Consider the following 22,259-nt stretch of genomic DNA (forward strand, 5'->3'; position numbering starts at 1 on the left):
CAGTAATATGGAAAGAGAAGTGTTTTAAAAACACTTTAGAACACTGTTATTTTATTCTGAAAGTAAGATACGCAGGATTAAAACAAACAGTAAGTTTGTTTTACTTATCATTACTCACTCACAGAAACTTCCTGAAGGCGGACACTGCCCACTTCAACTAAAAGCTACAGCACTATATCTAAAGTGGATGTATTAGTGCCTGCCAGTGTTCTCTCCCTTTTCCTGTAAACCTTCCATCCACACTAGTGCTATGACCTCTCAGCTTCAAGGGTAGGCATGTGACCAAGCAAGACCATTCAAAGGTTTGATATAGGATGTTGAGAAAGAGAGGGCCTCTCTTAGTGCAATGTGAGTTGAAGGATGTGGGCTCAAGACATCTTACGGGTATTTGGAGAGCCTGCCTGAAAATGAAACCTACACAATAAAGGAACGAAAGGCAAAATTAACATCTTGACATCTCTGTTAGAGAATCTGAGTGGGTTTTCTGCCATTCTGCCAATTTCTAGTACTTCTTGAGTTGTGCCACAAAGCAGAGATTAAACCAAGGCCTCGAGTGAGAGATTACTTTGGGAAGCGATCCCAGGGAATGATGATGGGGAAGACTCTTACACTGAGTGTGTTATTCAGCTGGTCACAGCTGTGGGCAACTTGGGCTTGACCCCACTGGGCCCTCAAAGGAGCCATGTGGACAGACTGTGCCTAGAACCGCTCCCTCCTCCTGTTTCTCAAGTGGGTGCTGACTCATTCTCTCTCACCCCACTGATCAAGGGTTGCTTCCTGCAGGGTGTGGTTATGCGTGTGACTGCTACACACAGGGGTCAGACCCTGAGGCAGAAGTGAAGAGACGCGTGGCACTACTGGCTGGTATGTTTCCATGTGACAGCTGTGTAAAGATAGTTGCCATAGCAATGGCTTGGAATACAAGCCGGGCAGACCTCCTAAGGCAGGGCACAGATATATTGAAGGTTGCAGATCTAAGAGCCACTGAGTCAGGAACAGGTTACCTTCGGGACACGAAACCACTCTGCCGATCACCCAGGCTTCTTCCTGGTGCTGCTCAATATCCTGCAGAGTCTGCTTCACCAGGTCCTCCGATACCACGAGGGCAGCCCCAATCCCACAGTTAAATGTTCTGGCCATCTCCTCTTCAGAGAGGTGGCCTTCCTGCTGTAACCATGAGAAGATCCTGGGGACCCTCCAGGTCTGGGCATCTGAAAACACGCAAGAGTTGTTTGTTCCTTAACCTACTGTTGACCCAAAGTATAAAAGCACGCACATTTACAAAGCTGTGGAAATTAAAACCAGAACGGCTATTTTATATAAGGTAAAATTACTAACTGGCCTTTCAGAAGCTTTCTGGGGATCCATCTGTACTAAGGCATTAAGAACACTTTTGTGTCACATTTGGCCAGTAATTAAGCAAATTTTTTGAGCAATTTTTTGCTCAATTAGTTTTGTGCTGCATTAACTAAATAGATCCTCAGAAATCCCCTGATGAAACAGATGCTCTAATGGGGCTGAATTCCAGTAAAGGCTGGCATACTACCCTTCTGAGAATGTCTGGTTGGGTCTTAGTGATGACCAAAACGCACCTTAAGTTTGATGCAAAACTAGTGGCTTATACACAGACTAGAGGAAATACAGATACTACTGTATAAAACTTATGCTATATAGAAAGTTTAAGAGCAATACTCTGCCCCTCTGCATTTATTTTAAAATTTAGGGAACCCCCTGTCAGTCCAGTGGTTAGGACGTGCCAGGTTCAATTCCTGTTAAGGAACTAAGATCATGCAAACTGTGCAGTGGGGCCAAAAAATAAAACAAAAACAACAAACAAACTAGACTTAGGTCTGTTTAAAAAACCTTTTTTTTGCCCCTCTGCATGGCTTGCAGAATCTTAGTTACTGGACCAGGGACTGAAATGAAGCCACCACAGTGAAGTGCTGACTCATAACCACTGGATCACCATGGAATTCCCAACCAGTAAGTTTCTTGCAATAGCAATCTTCACTTATTGTCTCTGTATCTCTGCTATCATCCCTTGTGCCAATAATCTGGGGGGTGGAATCTACCCTCTCAAGTTGCTTTTTGACATTGCTAAACAGTGTCATATTGAAAACTCTGGAATTGATACTTTCACATGGTTTACTCCCTGATTCAGACTTTTTTTTTTTTTTTTTACAGAAATTCTACCTCTGCCAAACTTTAAGACAGATAGAACACAGAAGAACAACCTTTTTGTTTCCTCTACTCTTGTGGCTGTAACTGTTACTATCATATGGTGCATATGAGCACCAATTTTAACTTCCCACAGAAATATTGCAAAGAACATGTCAAAGACTTAAAACACTGTATTCTCATTCCCTATTCAAATCTATTCTTCTCCTGTGCTATGCACGTTCCCACCTATGCACCCACTAAACCAGAAACCTGGGACTTCTTTTTTCATGCTAAGCACACAATGATTCTTCTGTCTCTCTTCCCGATGCCTTGGTTTGGGTCCTCTTTATCCCGCACATGGACTATTTAATAACTACCACTTCCCTTTCCCTCCCAGCAAGTTCCTGATTCCATCTTGACAGAGCTTAAGCTTACCAACCCCCTGAAGAATGTGCTTAGAAAACTTCATCTGATATAAGTCAATTACAGGGCTGTATGCCTTATAAACATGGCCAATAAAGTGAAAAGATGTGGTAAAGGGTCAGTCCTATTTTTTCCACAAGAAGTCCCAATGATAAATAATTTCTGGGTATAATCCTATGTGTATTTAAACTACCCAAAGAGTTTCCTTCCATAATGTATTTTTTCTCCTAATAGTTTTCTGAGCAAAGTTTCTTTTTAGTGATCTTACCTAAATTCACCCCCAATTTCTGAGGGAGGACTCTGGGGATGTTTTCCAGTAATCCTCCACCAGTAATATGCGCAACAGCCTTAACACGTCCTGAACGCAGGACAGGTAACAGTGAGTGGCTGTAGATTCTGGTTGGGGTTAGAAGTAAGTCACCTGTATATTGGGAAGATAAGATTAAAAACTTAAGTCTATGAAATGAAACCAAAGCATACATAAAAAATAATTCTGAAACAAAGAAGGACTGTGACCCTGCCAGATACACCTGTCCTATAACAATGTCTAAGCAGCCAAACCACAGTAAGTATTAATAATTTGTTCCATTCTAACTTTAACTAATGAAAGCAGCCTAACGCTAGTGACTGGTTGCTCAGACGTTTCCAAGTAGGAGAGTTTAAACGTGAGTATGTGTACCTAAGGTCTGGTCACCACAGCCATCAGGTGCTGGAGAAGAGTATTGGAGGGAAGATTTTGCTACAATTTTCCTCACGAGGCTGAATCCATTGCTGTGAAGACCAGATGAAGCAATTCCAATAACAACATCCCCTTCCGTGATTCTTTCCAGGTGAGGAAGTTTCTGATCCCGCTCCATGGCGCCAATGGCAAAACCAGCTAGATCATACTCTCCAGGAGCATACATGTCAGGCATCTCTGCCGTTTCACCTCCTGGTAGAAAGAGAAAACAAGAACAAAGGAATCACTGAATGTTTATACACCTGTCTAGGAAGTAGTGACACCAGCTACTCTTCATATGGACAATTAAATAGAAGCTGTATTCTGCAAACATTCAGAAAATGTTCTCTAAGGGCCATCTAACAGAACTCTCAACCAAGCATGATTTCAGGGGAAACGGCAATAATTTCCGCAAAGGGTGAATATAGCCTCCAAACATTGTTCTTTTTATAGAATGAATGCTCAGTTGGATGTAACACCATTTCTCTAGCAGTTTAGTTTCAGAAATGCTTTCACCTACATTTGATCTTTACAATCATTCCATGTTCCAATAATGGTACAGGCTTAGAAGAGTGATTTAATCAGGCCCGCCTAACTCTAAATGCCCTGGCCTAATAAACATATCAAGTTCACATTACCACCGTTATCATATAAAGAAAGGGTCTAGGCAGGCAGATTTAAATCAGGAACAGTTCTAAAAGATGGTTGAAAGGCAATTTTGGCTTCTGGGATAGGCCTGTCCACAGAAATGGGGATGTAAAAAGGTAGTTTTGTTCTCTGGTCAACTTACAAATTTATCTTGTTAAAACCCTCACATATATACTCCAGCAATAGTTCTATAAACGGTGGGTACATTTTATCCTCAGTTCATTTCTGTGGGAAATTAAGGCTTAAGTTAAAGAGTCAGAATGCCAGGAACTGACCTGCCTCTGCTGCAGGGTCGTCAGGAGGAAACAAGCCCCTACCCTGTCTGTCCGGGAGGCCACTAAGAGACACGGGAGTCAAACAGGGGCCACGGATCAGGGGGAAGACAAGTCCCGGCTGATGGTGTTGAAGTGTGAGTCTGACCCTTGAGGGGAGGGTTTGGGGGCACCGAGGTCTAAGTTTTCCTTAGCTGGTACTGTCTATTATTTTGCTTGCCTCATCGTGTGGCACACAGTTTGTCTTGCTAGCTATACTGGTCACCAATCAGGCTTATACACAGGGCTGAAACGCAGTAAGGGTGCGTGATTAAAATGGAAGCACATACCAAGGAGAGCACATCCAGCCTTTCTACAAGCTCGGGCGATCCCAGTGATAACAGCTTCAGTCATACGGAGGTCAAGTTTTCCACAGGAAAAGTAATCAAGGAAAAAGAGGGGCTCTGCTCCTTGTGCAAGAATGTCATTTACACACATTGCAACCAAATCCTGACCAATGGTGTCATGTTTATTGCACTGCTGGGCAATCTACCGAAGGGTATAAACATACACATTAGAGAGTAAATGCCAAACTGTATCTTGTCAATTATCAGAGAAGGCTAACAAATAATGACTTTTGGCTAGTGCTATGAACACCTAAAGACAAAAGAACACTAAATTTTGATAAGCTACTTGGTCCAAAATTATTCTCTTTTGTCCCATATATACTCTCAAAGACACTGCATTATTAGAAACATGTAGCCATTGTAGCAACACAATATTTGGTATGGTTCTCTTTAGTGTATATATGTCAAGAGGAGAAAGATATTTGATACATAGTACATTTATATCTTTCACAAAAGGCCTTTAGTCACATAAGTGTCTGATTACCTTCAGTTTTGTCCCAACCCCATCTGTTCCACAGGCCAGAAGAGGATCAGTGAAACCAGCTGCTTTCAAATCAAAAAGACCAGCAAAACCTCCAAGATCAACATCACAGCCTGTTGGAGAGAAAATTTATTTCTTGCTGCATTTCAACAGCAAAGGACTGATCAAGAAAGCAGATATTGAAGGGGCAGACACATCCTTTTGAGTTTAAGATCATGGTAAGAAATGCTTTCCCTACTATTAGAGACAAGAAAGCAGAAGACTTATGAATTTGGCTTAAAGAGGACAAGACTTACAGCAACTTGGCATTAGTCTGGAACATTTTCTTCAGTTAACTACAAAGCCCCAAATCAATACACAATGTTTGTCATGGTTGATGAAACAGGAAAGGACAGGATCTGACTTACCTGGTCTGGAGGTGGCCTTTGCTAAAGGTTTAATTTTCTGGACCAGCATATTACCAGCTGCAATGTCTACCCCAGATTGCTTGTAAGTCAGGCCCCTAAAAAGTTCAAAAAATAAACTAAGACATCACCAGGGAAAAATTATTTTAACTTAAAAATATTATTTAAAGCAGAAGATATTCACTAGGCATTTTTCAGATTCCCTTAATATGCTTGGCCCCATCCAGAGATTTTGATTTGGCTGGTCTAGGGCAGGTCCTAGGAACTGAAATGTGTTTAAACAACCTCCCCAGTTGATAATCACTATTTGGAACTACTTCTCTAATTTAACTATTTCTTCCAGAAGTACCTGTCAGAGGCAGGTAAATATATCAACATTTGGCCACAACCCTTCTCTGTTCAATTTTGGTATGGGAAGGGAAAGATACCAAAACTGAGTCGAAAAAGTGAAAATTAGGAGGATAAGAACTCTAGAAAGAAATCCCTTAATAATGAAACTGAGCTCTTACTGCAGTAATAGAGAATTGTATCAGTTTTCTTATAAAGACTGTAAGAAATAATTTAAACTCAGAAAAAAAAAATCCCCCAAAACACAACACACCCCCACACCAAAACCCCACCGAAACCAGGTAATGATATTCAATGCATTATTTCCATCTTTATAATACTGCCAACAAGCTGAAGCATTCCATTTAGTGCTCATTTGCTCAGTCCTGTCTGACTCTTTGTGACCCCATGGACTGTAGCCCACCAGGCTCCTCTGTCCATGGAATTCTCCAGGCAAAAACAGTAGAGTGGGTAGCCATTTCCTTCTCCAGAGGCTCTTCCTGACCCAGGGATTGAAAGTGTCTTCTATGTCTCCTACATAGTAGGCATATTCTTTACCCACTGAGCCATCGGGGAAGCCCAGTCATGTTAAATGGCACTGTGACTTTGGTAGTCTAGCCTTACAAAAACAACTCTGGCCTAGTGGGATTCAGGGATATAGGAAGAAATACCTCCAGTTTTATTAGAAACAAGATGCCAGGGAACAAACAGATTTGAGATTTTTGGCAGCTAACTACAAAAAAGTTTGCAGTTCAGGGTCACAGAAGGATAGGAAATGAAGTTCTACTGATTAGAAATAGGTCATTTCAATAGGATCTAATTTCTTTTTTTAAAATGTGGACCATTTTTAAAGTCATTATTGAATTTGTTACAATACTGCTTCTGTTTTATGTTTTTGTTTTTTGGTCACAAGGCATGTGGGATCTTAGCTTCCTGATCACAGATCAACCCTGTATACCCTCCTGCACTGGAAGGTGAAGTCTCAACCACTGGACCACCAGAGAAGGCCCAGAATCTAATCATTTTAAAAGTTAAAAAAATCAAATTTTAGCATGTTATTTTTATGTTCAATTAAAACAATTCAATTATATAAAGTTATCTGCCTATCGGAATAGCTGTATATGACAGTAAGTGAAGTTATAAAATACACTTCAGTAATATAAATGCAGTGACCAAATGAAATGGTAAAAGTTATAGTATAATCAAAGCTGTAAAGATAACCAATATTTTCATCTCAAATTGTTTTGACAAAATCAGAATGACTAAGATATATATAATAGTAATATGTAAATATAACTCAAGGAATCAAAATTCCTTCCCATATTTTTCTTGATGAATAACTGACAGCTGATTGCATATACCTAAAATGTATGTGAAAAAAACCTTTTAATAGCATATTTCAAATATGAGCTACCATGAAGTTTTTTCCATTTCATTTGAATATAACATACTTTTGAGTCAAACTAAATGCAAATCAAAATTGGATCAGTTTCAGAGTTCAAAATACAGAATGCCTTAGTTCAGGTTCAGTGGAGTTTTCTACATCACCATCTCTGCCAGTTCTAAAGCTGTGCTATGATCACCTAGGTCACAAGTTTACCTGGGTTGTTGGAGGAAAGCTATGGCTCGAAAGCCGATGTCTTTCCTATAAACAGCTCCCTCAAACTTTATAGCGGCAAGTCCTTTCCTGGTTTCTTCAAGGGCTGAGATGAGATTTCCCCTGATGGCCGTGACAGTAAGGACCCTACCCCCGTTAGTCACCACCTTGCCATCTTTTAGGGCAGTGCCTGCTTGGAACACCTCCAGTCCTAAAGCCTGAGCCTCAGGAAACCCTGTAAGAGAGAGCATATTTGATACATCAATTACAATAATATTATACACTCTGGCTTATTTGAGAGGGTTTTTTAGAAATAAAATCTTTATTTCACTTAAGTGAATTTTCACAAGAATCCTAACAGAAAGGAATTATGTGATGTAACAGTAAATTGACCCTTCCTCCTATGAACAGCCTGTTCTGCTCTAGGGTGATAACTGTATTACACTAAAGCTTTGTGTTATCATAGATCTCATGTAAGAATGATTATTTCAATGAAGGGAAAAAAAAACAAAGGCAAGCTCTGAAAAGTTTGGTACTAGAAATGCAATTATATTCTCCTGAAAAGTAAAAAACTTAAACATCAATGAATAAATCCTGATCACTTTTTACTGAAGAGTAAAAGAACTTTTTTGCTTTACCACAGCCAACTAGATAAGGTTGCTTTTCCTTTTTAAACATTATTAAACTATATTTTCTAAATTATGCAATGGACAATTCATACAAAGATAACCTTTTAATTAAAAAAAAATCTTTATATCCTCAGTTTGTCTTTTTCCTTTTCTCTTTTAGCACCGTATTTGGTAATCTATTAAATTTTTTCTGTATCAGTTAAAAAAAAAGTTTTTTAATTGAAGTACAGTGGTTTATAATATTGTGTCTTCTCTTGGTGTTTGTATAAGATAGGGGCATTTACATATGACCCAGCAATACCATTTCTGGGCATACACACCGAGGAAACCAGATCTGAAAGAGACACGTGCACCCCATTGTTCATCGCAGCACTGTTTATAATAGCCAGGACATGGAAGCAACCTAGATGCCCATCAGCAGACGAATGGATAAGGAAGCTGTGGTACATATACACCATGGAATATTACTCAGCCGTTAAAAAGAATTCATTTGAATCAGTTCTAATGAGATGGATGAAAACTGGAGCCCATTATACAGAGTGAAGTAAGCCAGAAAGATAAAGACCAATACAGTATACTAACACATATATATGGAATTTAGAAAGATGGTAACGATAACCCTATATGCAAAACAGAAAAAGAGACACAGATGTACAGAACAGACTTTTAGACTCTGTGGGAGAAGGCGAGGGTGGGATGTTTCGAGAGAACAGCATCGAAACATGTATATTATCTATAGTGAAACAGATCACCAGCCCAGACTGGATGCATGAGACAAGTCCTCGGGCCTGGTGCACTGGGAAGACCCAGAGGAATCGGGTGGAGAGGGAGGTGAGAGGGGGGATCGGGATGGGGAATACATGTAACTCCATGGCTGATTCATGTCAATGTATGACAAAAACCACTTCAATATTGTAAAGTAATTAGCCTCCAACTAATAAAAATAAATGAAAAAAAAAAAAGATAGGGGTATGTAGTCAGAGATACCCAAATATCTGGTGGTGTCAGTAACATCCAATATTGGGGCATCAGAAACTATTACACTTGTCACTAAAACCTTAGGGAAATTTCACCAACACAAAGACCTTGTTTCTATCCCTTCCCTTTCTTTGTTTTAAAAGGCAATCAGTTCCTAACTGCCCAGTTACCATGTGTGGTATTTACAAGGCAAAGGACTTCCTGTCTGGGTAAGACAGTAAATAGGGTGTCTGGAACTTATTTACCATTTTAAAACACTGACTTACATATAAATTGGTTACAATCATTTAACTATTGATAGATGCCTCACCTCCTAGACAGAAGAGAAGGCTATAGTTCTGAAACTGCTTTAATTCTGCCATCAAAATGACTACGGGGTATACTGCAAACTGGGGGAGGGGTTAATCTCTGATCAGAGATCACACTCTGAAATCTGAAATTTACATTTCAAATTTACATTACAAACTTAATATGCTTTATCAAAGCATATTAAAAAGCAGAGACATTACTTTGTCAACAAAGGTCTGTCTAGTCAAGGCTATGGTTTTTCCAGTAGTCATGTTTCCAAAAACATGTATGTATGTTTTCCCAGTAGTCACTGTGGTGTTGGAGAAGACTCTTGAGAGTCCTTTGGACTGCAAGGAGATCCAACCAGTCCATCCTAAAAGAAATCAGTCCTGGGTGTTCACTGGAAGGACTGATGTTGAAGCTGAAACTCCAATACTTTGGCCACCTGATGCGAAGAGCTGACTCATCTGAAGATCCTGATGCTGGGAAAGACTGAAGGCAGGAGAAGGGGATGACAGAGGATGAGAAGGTTGGATGGCATCACTGACTCAATGGACATGAGTTTGGGTAAACTCCGGGAGTTGGTGATGGACAGGGAGGCCTGGCGTGCTGCGGCGCATGGGGTCGCAAAGAGTCGGACGCGACTGAACTGATGCAGCTTATACTAAGGTTCCTCTGACTCTCATATATCCTTATTATCTTACTGGCTCTAGGAGGATGGACGAGAAAGGCAGGACTGGGTGATTCTCAAGAAACTGGGCTAGGCCCACTTAAGTCTTCATTGTGCAGAAAGGGAAATGGATAGCAGTTCCTAAATACAGCAATTTTAGATTCTTGATACTCATATCCAAGCAACAAGCAACAGAGTTATGTTAAGAACCCCTGAATAGTTACTGATGGCCTCACACCCTTAGAGGGAGCTTTGCATGGGACAAAGGCCTACTGCGGTACTGTTCACATTGCATTCTCTGATGTTCACCTGTTATCTCTACACCCTTGCTGTAGTCTCCTGGATAACCTTTACTTGCCATGACCACAGTTACGGCAGCACAGTTGTCCAGCCAAACAGGCAGAGATGTGTAGAGCAGGCCATCTAAGGTAGACTGGATCACTTCATAAAGATCACTTTTAAGAAGTGGGAGGATCACCTGGAAAAAACACAATCAATATGACAACTGAGAGAAATTTCAATTCTCCTGGGACATTTTATTCACTGAAATACCAGAATTTGCATTATAGTTATCAAAGGTAATTATTCTAAGGCTGAAAAATCCTAAGATTAAAATACCACACATCTTTTTTACTCACTTGGCACTCTGGATCACCAAAACGGCAATTAAACTCCAGAACTTTGGGGCCGTTCTTGGTCAACATTATACCAGCATAGAGGACACCTTCGTTAAAAAAGAAAAAAAAAAAAAAAAAAAAAATCTTTAATGCAGACACTGTATTGTGACTATGCAATTTAGAATATAGACTCAAGGGTTCAGAATGACCATAACCACTGTTGCAACAGTGGTCAATAAAAAGGTGGTGTACAACAAAGGGGAAATTCTGTCAACCTCCTTCACGAATCAGGCCCACAATGACATCCATGTGCTCACCTGTGTACGGCATACCCTCCTCCTGCATGCCATCCACTGTCCTCTGAAGAATGGTATTTTTAATTTTTAGCAACAAATCCTTAGAAACCTGGGGAATACAGAGAAATATTTAAATGTAATTGGTATTAAACTAAAAAAGTCCTCACCCACATTGAGGCTCCTTTGTATACTTCAATATAGTCTGCATACCTCGTAAGCCTGTAAGTTGAAAATCTAGAGTTTATAAAATTATTTATAGAAATCAGAGCTAGAGTTCTTATATTAAAATCATTTTCACCAAATGGTAGTTTTAATACATAAAGTCTAAAGGAAACCATGTTTGTTTCTTAATCTTTTAGTTAAGAAAAATATAAAAAAGGCACCATGTTATTCACACAAACAATTATAACTATCAGTGAAATGAAATTTGAGTTTCTAAGTGCTATTTTTAATATACTCAATGCAGATTTTTCATAAAACTGTCCAGGAATTGTGTGGAAACATACTTTATCCATTACAGTAGAAAGAGAAGAACAAATGATAGTCCGACTTGTTTTTTTTTTTCCCTGACTTGCTTCTTGATGAACCATACCCACTCTTACTGAGCACTTATTGTTGGGCCCTGGATATCCAAAGGTGTATAATTAATTTCAGATTATAATTGGCTCAAGGGGTAAAAACAGGGTGTAGAAAAGAAAGGAGCAGCTGTAAGGATCTGTTTAATCCCAACTTAAGTTAGTTCCACAAAGGCTTTTAGAAAAGGTTAGTTTTAGAGTGAGACCATAAAAGATATTTTTCATTTATCAGGAAAACCAATTTGCTGATTAGTAATGTCATTTATTGGAGAAGGAAATGGCAACCCACTCCAGTACTCTTGCCTGGAAAATCCCATAGATGGGGAAGCCTCATAGGCTACAGCCCATAAGGTCACAAAGAGTCAGACATGATTGAGCGATTTCACTTTACTTCACGATGTCATTTACAGGAAAACAAACAAAAACAAACCGGAAAAAGGAGAAGTGTCTAAGAGTTCTTTGCAAAGACTAAATGATGACTACCTGAGGGGCTGGACAGTAGGCGCCCATTCCCCCAGTGTTGGGGCCCTGATCGCCCTCCAGCAGTCGCTTATGGTCCTGTGCTGGTGGCATGGGGGCCACAGTCCGTCCATCAGTGAAACACAGGCACTGCGGAAAAAACAAATAGTCCACTTAACCTTCAATGCCCAAAAGGTAAAAAAAAAAAAATTTAATAAGGAGAACTATACATACCTTAACTCCAGTTAGAGAGTTGTTAATTAAAGTGATTAAAAACATAAATAACTTTCCTAGATCAAGTATCAAAAGATTTTGCATATTCAATTCTGAAGGATCTGTAATTTTTGGGCTAGGTTGGTCAAGGGGCAGTCAAGCTACTCCCCAAAATAAAATAGTTCAACCTTCTCCCTCTTTAAATAATGTGTGATATAAGTCTAGTTCCCCTACTGATACACTAGGGGTGATTAAAAGAAGATAAATTACTTTTTCATTTGTATCCAAAATACTAAACACATACAAATTTCTTTGTATTGCTCAGTTTATGCTCTTGGTTGAAGCAACCAGAACAAATCAAGCCTTTTTTGGGGATCATAAATCAGATAACACAGCGTATACTCTATATAAGTTCAAATGATGGATATACGTACAGACACCTCTTCTCCTTCAAGAAGTTCTTCAATGACAACTGTTTCTCCTGCTTCTCCAAAAGTTTTACCCTTATTGGAGATAAAAAACAAAGAGAAATCATAAGCTTTCATTCCTTATTTAAGCGGCTGCTGTCATTTTGCACCATTTGTATAATGGACCAATGCACTAGTTTATAACTTCTCTTTCCCCTTCTGAAAGCTGCATAGGAACATGTCAATGTCTCTTATTTGTAAAGTGGCAACGATGTAGAGTTAGCACTGGTACAGAAGAAATGAATACATCATTAGAATCCTCCTGGGTAGCCACCTTTCCAGGTTCAATAAGGCAACAGAAAAACAGATGTTTTCATCGTCACTTCTTTTTTTTTTCCATCATCACTTCTTAACTCTTATTTCCGATTACAATTATGTTTGGTTATAGTAATTATACCGTGGTGTCTGCGAAAGCAGATTTCCAAAAGATGGAGAAACTCAAAACCACCAAGATGGATCATAAAAGCAAAACATTAGGGGCTTCCCTGGTGGTCCAGTGATTGGGAATCCGCTTATCAGTGTGGGGGTCCCGGGTTCAATCCCTGGTCTGGGAGAGTCCTGCATGCTGCAGAGTAGCTAAGCCCCCGTGCCACAACTACTGAGCCTGTGTGCTGCAACTGAGGAAGCCCATGTGCCTGGAGTCTGTGCTCCGCAGCAAGAGGCCCGGGCCCCACAGTGAGGAGTGGCCACCCGCCAGCCGTCAAAGCCTGTGTGTGGCAGTGAAGACCCAGTGCAGCCAAAACTACTACTTTTATTTCGTTTAAAAAAAAAAAAAAAAAAAAAGCGAAATATATTAAAATAAAAAGCAATATATATTATCATTGTTTCACTTTTCTTAGACTTGAGACACCAAGAACAGATACTTGTCTTTACAGAGATGGATTATAATACGTAGTATTATGAACAGTAACTACTACGCATTTTCCTCATCTTGAGGATAAGAATTTGTAAGTATTTGCAAAATTGGGAGTAGTTATCCAGTGTTGACTAGAAAATTATGAACGTTTTTCAGAAGGATCACCTTACCTGCATTATCTCCCTGACAGCTTCACAGGCCTCCTCTTTGCTCTTGGCAACAATTACCCCTTTCCCAGCTGCAAGACCACTGGCCTTCACAACCAAAGCGGGGAAGTCTGCACTGTGAAGACAGAGGAAGTTTCAATATTCAGTAAATCCTTACGATTCAAAGTTTAAAACACTTTCAGATTTTGTGATGATATGCTACAGCAGCAACTAAAAAGCAGAAAGGAAAAAAAACAGCCAACACCATTTTGATGTACTTCATATCAGGATTCTTTTCTTCTGTATTCCTCTGTAGTTACCTGTGATCATATGGTACATACAATTTTCCTTTTCTCACCTACCCTGAGAGTTTATCAACAAATCTTTGGTGGAAAAAATAGCAGCAGTATAGCATGCATAAGGAATGATCTTTAAGATACAAAGAAGTGAATCATAGACCAATATAAGCACGGATACATAACCTCTCCAAGTACACATAAGAAACTGTTGTTGGTAGTTTTTTCTACTGAGTAGACCTGGAGATCCAGGAGACTTACCCAAAGTAACTAACTAAACTGTTATGTCCAAGGAATCTGGCTACTAGAAAACAATAAATTTCAATGTAGAATAAAGAATAAATAAGAATAACTAAAACGAAAACTATGGATCGGAGGTTCGTGACATTGTACAGGAGGCAGGGATCAAGACCATTCCCAAGAAAAAGAAATGCAAAAAGGCAAAATGGTTGTCTGAGGAGGCCTGAAAAGAGAAGTGAAAGGCAAAGGAGAAAACGAAAGATACATCCATTTGAATGCAGAGTTCCAAAGAATAGCAAGGAGAGATAAGCCTTCCTCAGTGATCAATGCAAAGAAATAGAGGAAAACAATAGAATGGGAAAGACTAGAGATCTCTTCAAGAAAATTAGGGAACATTTCATGTAAAGATGGGCACAATAAAGGACAGAAATGGTATGGACCTAACAGAAGCAGAAGATATTAAGAAGAGGTGGCAAGAATACACAAAAGAACTATACAAAAAAAGATCTTCACGACCCAGATAATCACTATGGTGTGATCACTAACCTAGAGCCAGACATCCTGGAATGCAAAGTCAAGTGGGTCTTATCTTAGGAAGCATCATTACGAACAAAACTAGTAGAGGTGATGGAATTCCAGTTGAGCTATTCCAAATTTTAAAAGATGATGCTGTGAAAGTGCTGCACTCAATATGCCAGCAAATTTGGAAAACTCAGCAGTGGTCACAGGACTGGAAAAGGTCAGTTTCCATCCAAATCCCAAAGAAAGGCAATGCCAAAGAATGCTCAAACTACCACACAATTGCATTCATCTCACACACTAGCAAAGTAATGCTCAAAATTCTCCAAGCCAGGTTTCAACAGTACGTGAATTGTGAACTTCTAGATGTTCAAGCTGGATTTAGGAAAGGCAGAGGAACCAAAGATCAAACTGCCAACATTTGCTGGATCATCGAAAGAGAGTTCCAGAAATGTCTACTTCTGTTTTATCGACTATGCCAAAGCCTTTGACTGTATGGATCACAACAAACTGTGGAAAATTCTGAAAGAGATGGGAATACCAGACCACCTGACCTGCCTCTTGAGAAACCTGTATGCAGGTCAGGAAGCAACAGTTAGAACTGGACATGGAACAACAGACTGGTTCCAAATCGAGAAAGGAGTACGTCAAGGCTGTATATTGTCACCCTGCTTATTTAACTTATATGCAGAGTAAATCATGAGAAACACTGGGCTGGATGAAGCAAAAGCTGGAATCAAGATTGACGGAAGAAATATCAATAACCTCAGACAAGGAGATGATACCACCCTTATGGCAGAAAGCGAAGAAGAACTAAAGAGCCTCTTGATGAAATCGAAAGAGGACAGTGAAAATGTTGGCTTAAAACTCAGCATTCAGAAAACTAAGATCATGGCATCCAGTCTCATCACTTCATGGCAAATAGATGGGAAACACTGGAAACAGTGACAGACTTTATTTTCTTGGGCTCCAAAATCACTGCAGATGGTGACTGCAGCCATGAAATTAAAAGACACTGGCTCCTTGAAAGAAAAGTTATGACCAATCAAGACAGCATATTAAAAAGAAGAGACATCACTTTGCCCACAAAGGTCCATCTAGTCAAAGCTATGGTTTTTCCAGTGGTCATGTATGGATGTGAGAGTTGGACTACAAAGAAAGCTGAGCGCCAAAGAATTGATGCTTTTGAATTGTGGTGTTGGAGAAGGTTTTTGAGAGTCCCTTGGACTGCAAGGGGGTCCAACCAGTCCATCCTAAAGGAAATCAGTACTGAATATTCATTGGAAGAACTGATGTTGAAGCTGAAACTCCAATACTTTGGCCACCTGATGCAAAGAATTGACTCATTTGAAAAGACCCTGATGCTGGGAAAATGAAGGTGGGAGAAGGGTCCACAGAGGATGAGATGGTTGGATGGCATCATTGAATCAACGAACATAAGTTTGAGTAAACTCTGGGAGTTGGTGATGGACAGGGAGGCCTGGTGTACTGCAGTTCACGGGGTCGCACAGAGTTGGACATAACTGAGCGACTGAACATGAAAACATACAATGTAGCTAGATGTGTCAACACAAAAAAGGCAAAAGCATGTATCTTCCAACATTCATTTATTGCGCAATGTTTTCCATAGAATAAAGAACAGGATGTTTAATTTCAAGATTTAGGATTGAACAGTGGTGGCAGGAGGCCAAGCGATGATTCTTCTCTCTAGTTATTTATGGAAGAAAAAAAAAATCCATACCCTTTATGTTGTAAGATGCCACTGTGTCAATTTGGCTAACAGTGCATGACTACAGAACCAAATGTATCCTTTCCCCCTATAAACTATTCAGCAGAATTGTTTAAAAGCTTATCCTTCTGCAAGGCCATAAGAGTGAATCTCATTTTATTTTGATGTTGGAAAAAGGCAATCTATATTCTATGAATTTTCCCCTAGAATTACCTTACTATAAACTTGTAACAGTGACTCTTACATTCCAATATGATAACAAGATAACAAGACAACCGCCTTTCACAGGCTGTCTTCTATCTACCTCATAATGAAGTCACAGGCTTCTTCAGGTTTACTGAAAGCTCTCCATCTTGCAGTTGGGATTCCGTGTCGGTCCATAAACTCTTTGGCAAATCTCTTGCTGGACTCTAACTGAGCTGCTTCTGCTGTGGGGCCAAAGCACCGAACTCCCACAGAGTTCAGGTTCCCAACAATTCCTAGTAATGGAAATGAGCAGCCTTAGTCAGGTCTCTGCAGGGCCTTTTCATTCTGAAGAATTAGGATTAGACTAGGAGAAAAAAAATCCTAGACTCCATAAATTTCAAGAAGGTAAAAACTTTTTCCAAGGTAATACTGTATTAGGAAACCTCATCTGTAAAATGTATTAGATTAGATGATCTGTAAGCTTCTGTTGGCAAAGTATAAATCATAACAATAAATAGAAATGAACTTTACCAGCAGCTAGAGGTGCCTCTGGTCCAACAACTACAAATTCAATTTTCTCATCTTTGCAGAACTGTGCAAGGGCAGTGTGATCACTGATTGAGATGTCTGTGAAAATAGAAAAGAAACAAACCCATCTTGTTTACATAAACATACTTTGTTTAAGGTACAGTAAGTAAGTGTCTTGCTGAAGTCTAAGTACTATACTCTTGTATGCCTATCAATTGTTGATTTTCTTTTACTGGTGCAGGAGAGTTTCACCATGAAAAATTCAGAGCAGAGTACCTTAGGCTAACCAACAAAGTTGAGTTCTCTGTTATCACTACATTGACAGAGAATTGAGTAAGTTTCCCAAGAGCTGTACTCTCTTGATTGTAGTGTTCACGTCACTAGTGCTGATTATAAACAAAACCGTGTATCAGAGAATATACTCAGAAACTGGCCTTAAACATTCAAGATTTACTAAAAATTACTACGTGCTAGATAACTGTCCTAGTCACTGAGTTAAGACATACACACAAACAGGGTCCTAAACTTAGGATGCTTATATTTCACTATGGGAATGCTGGGTTATGACTATCCAAGCAAACTAATAAAGTTAGGCAAATCTGATGTGAAGTAAATTGAGAGGCTATTTCTGACCAAGTCAGGCAGGGGCTCTTTGTGCAAAGATGTTTAAGCTAAGAATAGAATGATGATTTTATGACCTTCCTCACTTTCCCAACCTACCAACAAGGTTAATCTTCTTTCTCAATGGAGTTCTAGGTAGTAGAGGGTTCAACCATATACTGAGCATGAGTTGGTTTTATAGGCACTCTTCCACTTCACTGTATCTGGGCCACCATTCCTAATCTGGCTAAAGTCTCGAATTACTCTGCACATATGTGGTGTTTGTGATGTGCGAGGAGAAAGTGCAGAACAGTAAAGTTCTCAGGGTACAGAAACTGCCTGAGTGGGATAAGGATGGATACCATAAACTCTGGCTTAGTAGGTGCAAACACAACTGGGCCGAGCAGAGCCAACTACCTCAGCACAACAAAGGAAGATGACACACCTAAATGTGAATACAAGTGATGGAAGTTTCATGACGGTCTTGGGAGATTTTAATGGGCTGGTCCATGTAACAGCAATTGTAGCTAGATAAAATGTGCCAATACTTAAAAACAAAACAAAACAAACAAAACAAAAAAACCTCACTTGCAGAGCTGAGATCCCAGGGAAGCAGATATTTTCTTATTTATCTCTTATCTGTGGTCCCATGCACACAATCATCACCCAGTTTGTGGCTCACTGGATCTATGTTCTCCCTGTAAATACTATATGCCATGCAGAGTACTAGGTACAGTGCACACAGTGCAAAATCAGACAGGCGAGTTCCTTGCCCTCATGCAGCTTACATTTTAGAGCTTCTGTTCCAGGAGGGAAGTGAAGATAAGAGACAGACAAGAGAAAAGTAAAAGAAGACACAGGTAACAGTTCACTTTAGAAAAGTCCTCTTTGAGGAGGTAACGTTAAGTTGAGACCTGAATAATGAGGAGCCAGTCGTGCTGGGTTTGAGAACAAAGTGCAAGGCAGCTCTGTTTGGGAAACTGCCATGACTACATGGATAGAGCACTGAGAAAAGAAAACAAAGAATACAAAAGATCAGGCTGGAAAGGCATAGAGGCCAGATCACAACAGGTTTTGTAAGCAACAGTAAGGAGTTTGAGTTTTATGCTAACTGCTATGACAATTTACTGGAAAGTTTAATGCAGCATTAGAATTGATCACTGTCTTATATTCACCAGTGGAAGAGATAAAGGCTGAGATCTATTATGAAATAAAAATTAGCAGAACTTACATTTAATAGCACTGCTCAATTTTTCATTCCCCAAAACATATACCCAAACACCTCGAATCTGTATTAGGTACTGCTTTGTGACTTTCTTATTAGACATGTTTAAAGGTTTAAACTAATTTAAGGTAAGGAAGTGCTATACTGAACAACAGGATACCTTAAATTTATAACACATGGCAACTATTCAAATAACCATATACATTTTTGAGTTAAGCAAAGCATTCAAATCTGGACAGCAATTGACTCTTACAAAGAACAGATGTGGTTGACAGTTTATCATTTACAATTGTTCACTTTTACTTAAAAAAAGTGATTACCAGTATTTGAAATCTTCTCAGAGGAGGCAGTGCCTGCATTTCCTGGGGTAACCAACACTTGTTTGACATGAGTAGACTGTGCAAGTTTCCAGGCCAGTGTGTGTTCCCGTCCTCCATTGCCAATGACAAGTACTCGGGCTGCCATTGCACTATCTGCAAAGCAGGAATTCAGCAGGAAGATGAAAGCTGCAGAAAGAAAACTGCAGTTGACCGTTTTAAACTGGGATTCATAATTTAAGAAATATGACTGTACTCTTAAGGATTAGCATGGTACTTTAGAAATAAGGCAGACTGGCCTAAAGAGCTTGATTTAAAAAAAAAACAACACAACTACAAACAATCACCCTTTCAAGGGCTTCACTTTTAGAAGATTTAATAATCATCAAACCTCAGTTAAAAATGAGTCTTAATGTTGTTCCAGTGGTTAAGAATTCATCTTCCAACGTGGGGGACATGGGTTTGATCCCCGGCCAGGGAACTAAGACATCACATGCGAGGAGCTTGCGTGCACAATATACTACTGTGCAGCAGCTCGAGCGCCACAGCTAGAGAGAAGCCTATGTGCCACAAAGAAGACCCGATGCAGCCAAATAAATAAATAAGTTCTGATGGCCATATAGTCTCTGTTGCAATTACTGAACTCTGCCATTGTAGCACAAACAGCAGCCTTGGACAAGAGACAAATGTGGCCTAGCTATGCTCAGCAAAAACTTACATAAAACAGGCATGGGCTGTAGGTCATAGTTTGCCTATTTCTGCTCTAAGCAACAAGAAGCTGTAAGAGGTTTATGAAGAATTAAGTGTGGCTATGTTTCAATACAACTTTATTTATGGACATAAGCAATTTGAATTTTGTGTAACTGTCACAGAAACATCACTTTTTCTTTTTTCCCCCTAACCATTTAACAACATAAAAATTATTCTTATTTAGTGAACTGTACAAAAACAGGTAAATGGCAACCCACTCCAGTATTCTTGCCTGGAGAATTCCATGGGCAGAGGAGCTTGATAGGCTGCCATCCATGGGGTCACAGAGAGTTGGACACGACTGAGTGACTAACAGACACACACACACGCAGTAGGAAGGACTGGCACGAAGAGCTATAGTCTGCTGATCCCCATTTAAGAAGTTGGTGTAGGGCTTCCCTGGTGGTGTAGTGGTTAAGAATCTACCTGCCAATGCAGGAGAAACAGGTTCGATCCCTGGTATGGGAAGATCCCACATGCCTTGGATCAACTAAGTGTGTGTGTGACGCTGAGGTAGCATTCTAGAGCCTGGGAGCCCTTCTGGGCCCTTTCACCCTAGAGCCCCTGCTCCAAAACAAGAGAAGCCACCACGATGAAAGGCCCATACACTATAACAAAGAGTAGACCCTGCTCTTTGCAACTAGAGAAAGCAAAAGCAAAACAAAAAAGATCCAGTGCAGGCAAAAATACAAATAAGTAAATAAATCTTTTTTTTTTTAAGTGCAATATGCTAGAAAACTGGCAAAGGGACTTCCCTGGTGGTCCAGTGGTTAAGAATCTGCCTTCCAATGCAGGGGATGCGCATTCCATTCCTGGTTGGGGAATGAAGATCCCACGTGCCAAAGGGCAGCTAAGCCCAGGGGATGCAGCAGCCCCCTCCTCCCAAAGGAAATTGGTGGAGAAGGCAGAAATCAAATTTAAACACATCTCATTTAGTTCTGGCATCTGATCCTGAGCAGGATGGGCAACTATCTCTCCCTCAAGTTAGCATGTGACTTTGGTTAAGCTCTTACTGTCTGCAATTCAATTTCTATGCATCTTACAAGGTGGAATTAAGAATGTGCCTTATGAGGTATAGTAAGAATTGAAATGTCATTTATTTATAAGTAATTAGTACAACTGCATACACTCAGTAGTAAAAGAATGCTAACATGCTACATTTGATTACTTTTGTCTAAACTGATGCTTCAGGGATAGAAATTCTAGAAAGCCGAAAGAATGAACAATCTGTCATATTTGTCAGATTCATTTACTAATTTTCAGAAGTCATCTAATTACGTAGAATGCAAACGATAACAGGAAAAAGTGAAATCAGTTACTTATGAAATACTAGGAATACATATTTAAAGAAAAATCTAAGTTGATAATATAAAAACACTTCTTGAGCACTGCTTGCCAGATGCTACTCTAAATGCTTTGAATTTTAAAATTCTATAAGGTAGATAGGATTACTATGCCCACTTAGCTGATAAACATACCTGAGGTTCAGTTAGGTTGAGTAACTTGCTGCAGGTCACACAGATGAGAGGGAGAGATTCCAACAGAAGCAATTTTGCTTCAGATACAATTGAAAATTTGAAGTTACTATGTTATCTCAGAAAGGAAAATGGGTAATGGAAAACACAGACTTGCCATGTGTATTCAAATATTTGAAATAAATATACCTTTAAATCTAGAGAAGACATTAGTGTGAATTACAGGGACACTGAGAGGATTATCGCAGTAGATCTCCGAAATAGCTTCAGTACTCAGACTGAGGGAATGTACATTCAGGAGTGGCTAGGAGCCCTTCAGTCAGAGGACCTGGGATTGGGTTAAGACTTACTAGCTGGGAAACCTGGAGGAACTTAACCTTCTTGGACCTCAGTCGTCTAAGTGAATAACACAGGAGAATTAGAGAGCCGAGAAAAGCCATTTCAAAAGACTTGATAATAACACATAATAGAAACCAACTACAAAATGGGATTAAGTAACCTGCTAGAGACAAAGGACGGAATTAACAAGAAAATATGCAATTCTGGTGCATGACATAAAAAAAAAAAAAGAGCATAAAGGTACAAAAAGGGCCCTGACACCTAGAGCAGAGAAAATGACAGACCCGTTGTAGACCTCAGTTAAAGTGAAAAAGCACATGGCCAACCTTCACCCATGGCATGTAGAAATAAGATGAAAATTCCTACACCCAAACCGGTTCAGACAGTTTCATCTCATGCCTGAGAGTAAAGCCGCCAAACCAAACCGTAAAGCAACTTTACTGAG

At 39.7% G+C, this 22,259-nt stretch overlaps 1 protein-coding gene across 8 annotated transcripts in view; it reads right to left on the reverse strand.

Moving 5' to 3' along the window:
* The window catches only part of GART (phosphoribosylglycinamide formyltransferase, phosphoribosylglycinamide synthetase, phosphoribosylaminoimidazole synthetase), a 29,069-nt gene that overhangs the window by 5,955 nt on the left and 855 nt on the right, over positions 1-22,259 (reverse strand). For 4 of the 8 annotated variants that reach the window (XM_065913607.1, XM_065913604.1, XM_065913606.1 and 1 more), the window contains 17 exons: positions 21,479-21,555; positions 19,254-19,439; positions 17,112-17,207; positions 16,699-16,873; positions 13,635-13,746; positions 12,576-12,644; positions 11,953-12,078; positions 10,916-11,003; positions 10,620-10,705; positions 10,291-10,459; positions 7,420-7,651; positions 5,496-5,590; positions 5,092-5,201; positions 4,551-4,749; positions 3,263-3,514; positions 2,852-3,004; positions 1,005-1,211 (listed from right to left, as the gene is read on the reverse strand). In XM_065913607.1, the coding sequence (XP_065769679.1) occupies positions 1,005-1,211; positions 2,852-3,004; positions 3,263-3,514; positions 4,551-4,749; positions 5,092-5,201; positions 5,496-5,590; positions 7,420-7,651; positions 10,291-10,459; positions 10,620-10,705; positions 10,916-11,003; positions 11,953-12,078; positions 12,576-12,644; positions 13,635-13,746; positions 16,699-16,873; positions 17,112-17,207; positions 19,254-19,398 (2,314 nt within the window). In that variant the 5' untranslated portion in view covers positions 19,399-19,439; positions 21,479-21,555. Of the gene's footprint in view, positions 1-1,004; positions 1,212-2,851; positions 3,005-3,262; positions 3,515-4,550; positions 4,750-5,091; positions 5,202-5,495; positions 5,591-7,419; positions 7,652-10,290; positions 10,460-10,619; positions 10,706-10,915; positions 11,004-11,952; positions 12,079-12,575; positions 12,645-13,634; positions 13,747-16,698; positions 16,874-17,111; positions 17,208-19,253; positions 19,440-21,478; positions 21,556-21,664; positions 22,255-22,259 lie in introns of those variants that run through there. The other 4 variants (XM_065913601.1, XM_065913602.1, XM_065913608.1 and 1 more) reach the window with 4 other exon arrangements.

Source organism: Muntiacus reevesi, chromosome 21, assembly GCF_963930625.1.
Source record: "Muntiacus reevesi chromosome 21, mMunRee1.1, whole genome shotgun sequence".
Classification (NCBI taxonomy): domain Eukaryota; kingdom Metazoa; phylum Chordata; class Mammalia; order Artiodactyla; family Cervidae; genus Muntiacus; species Muntiacus reevesi.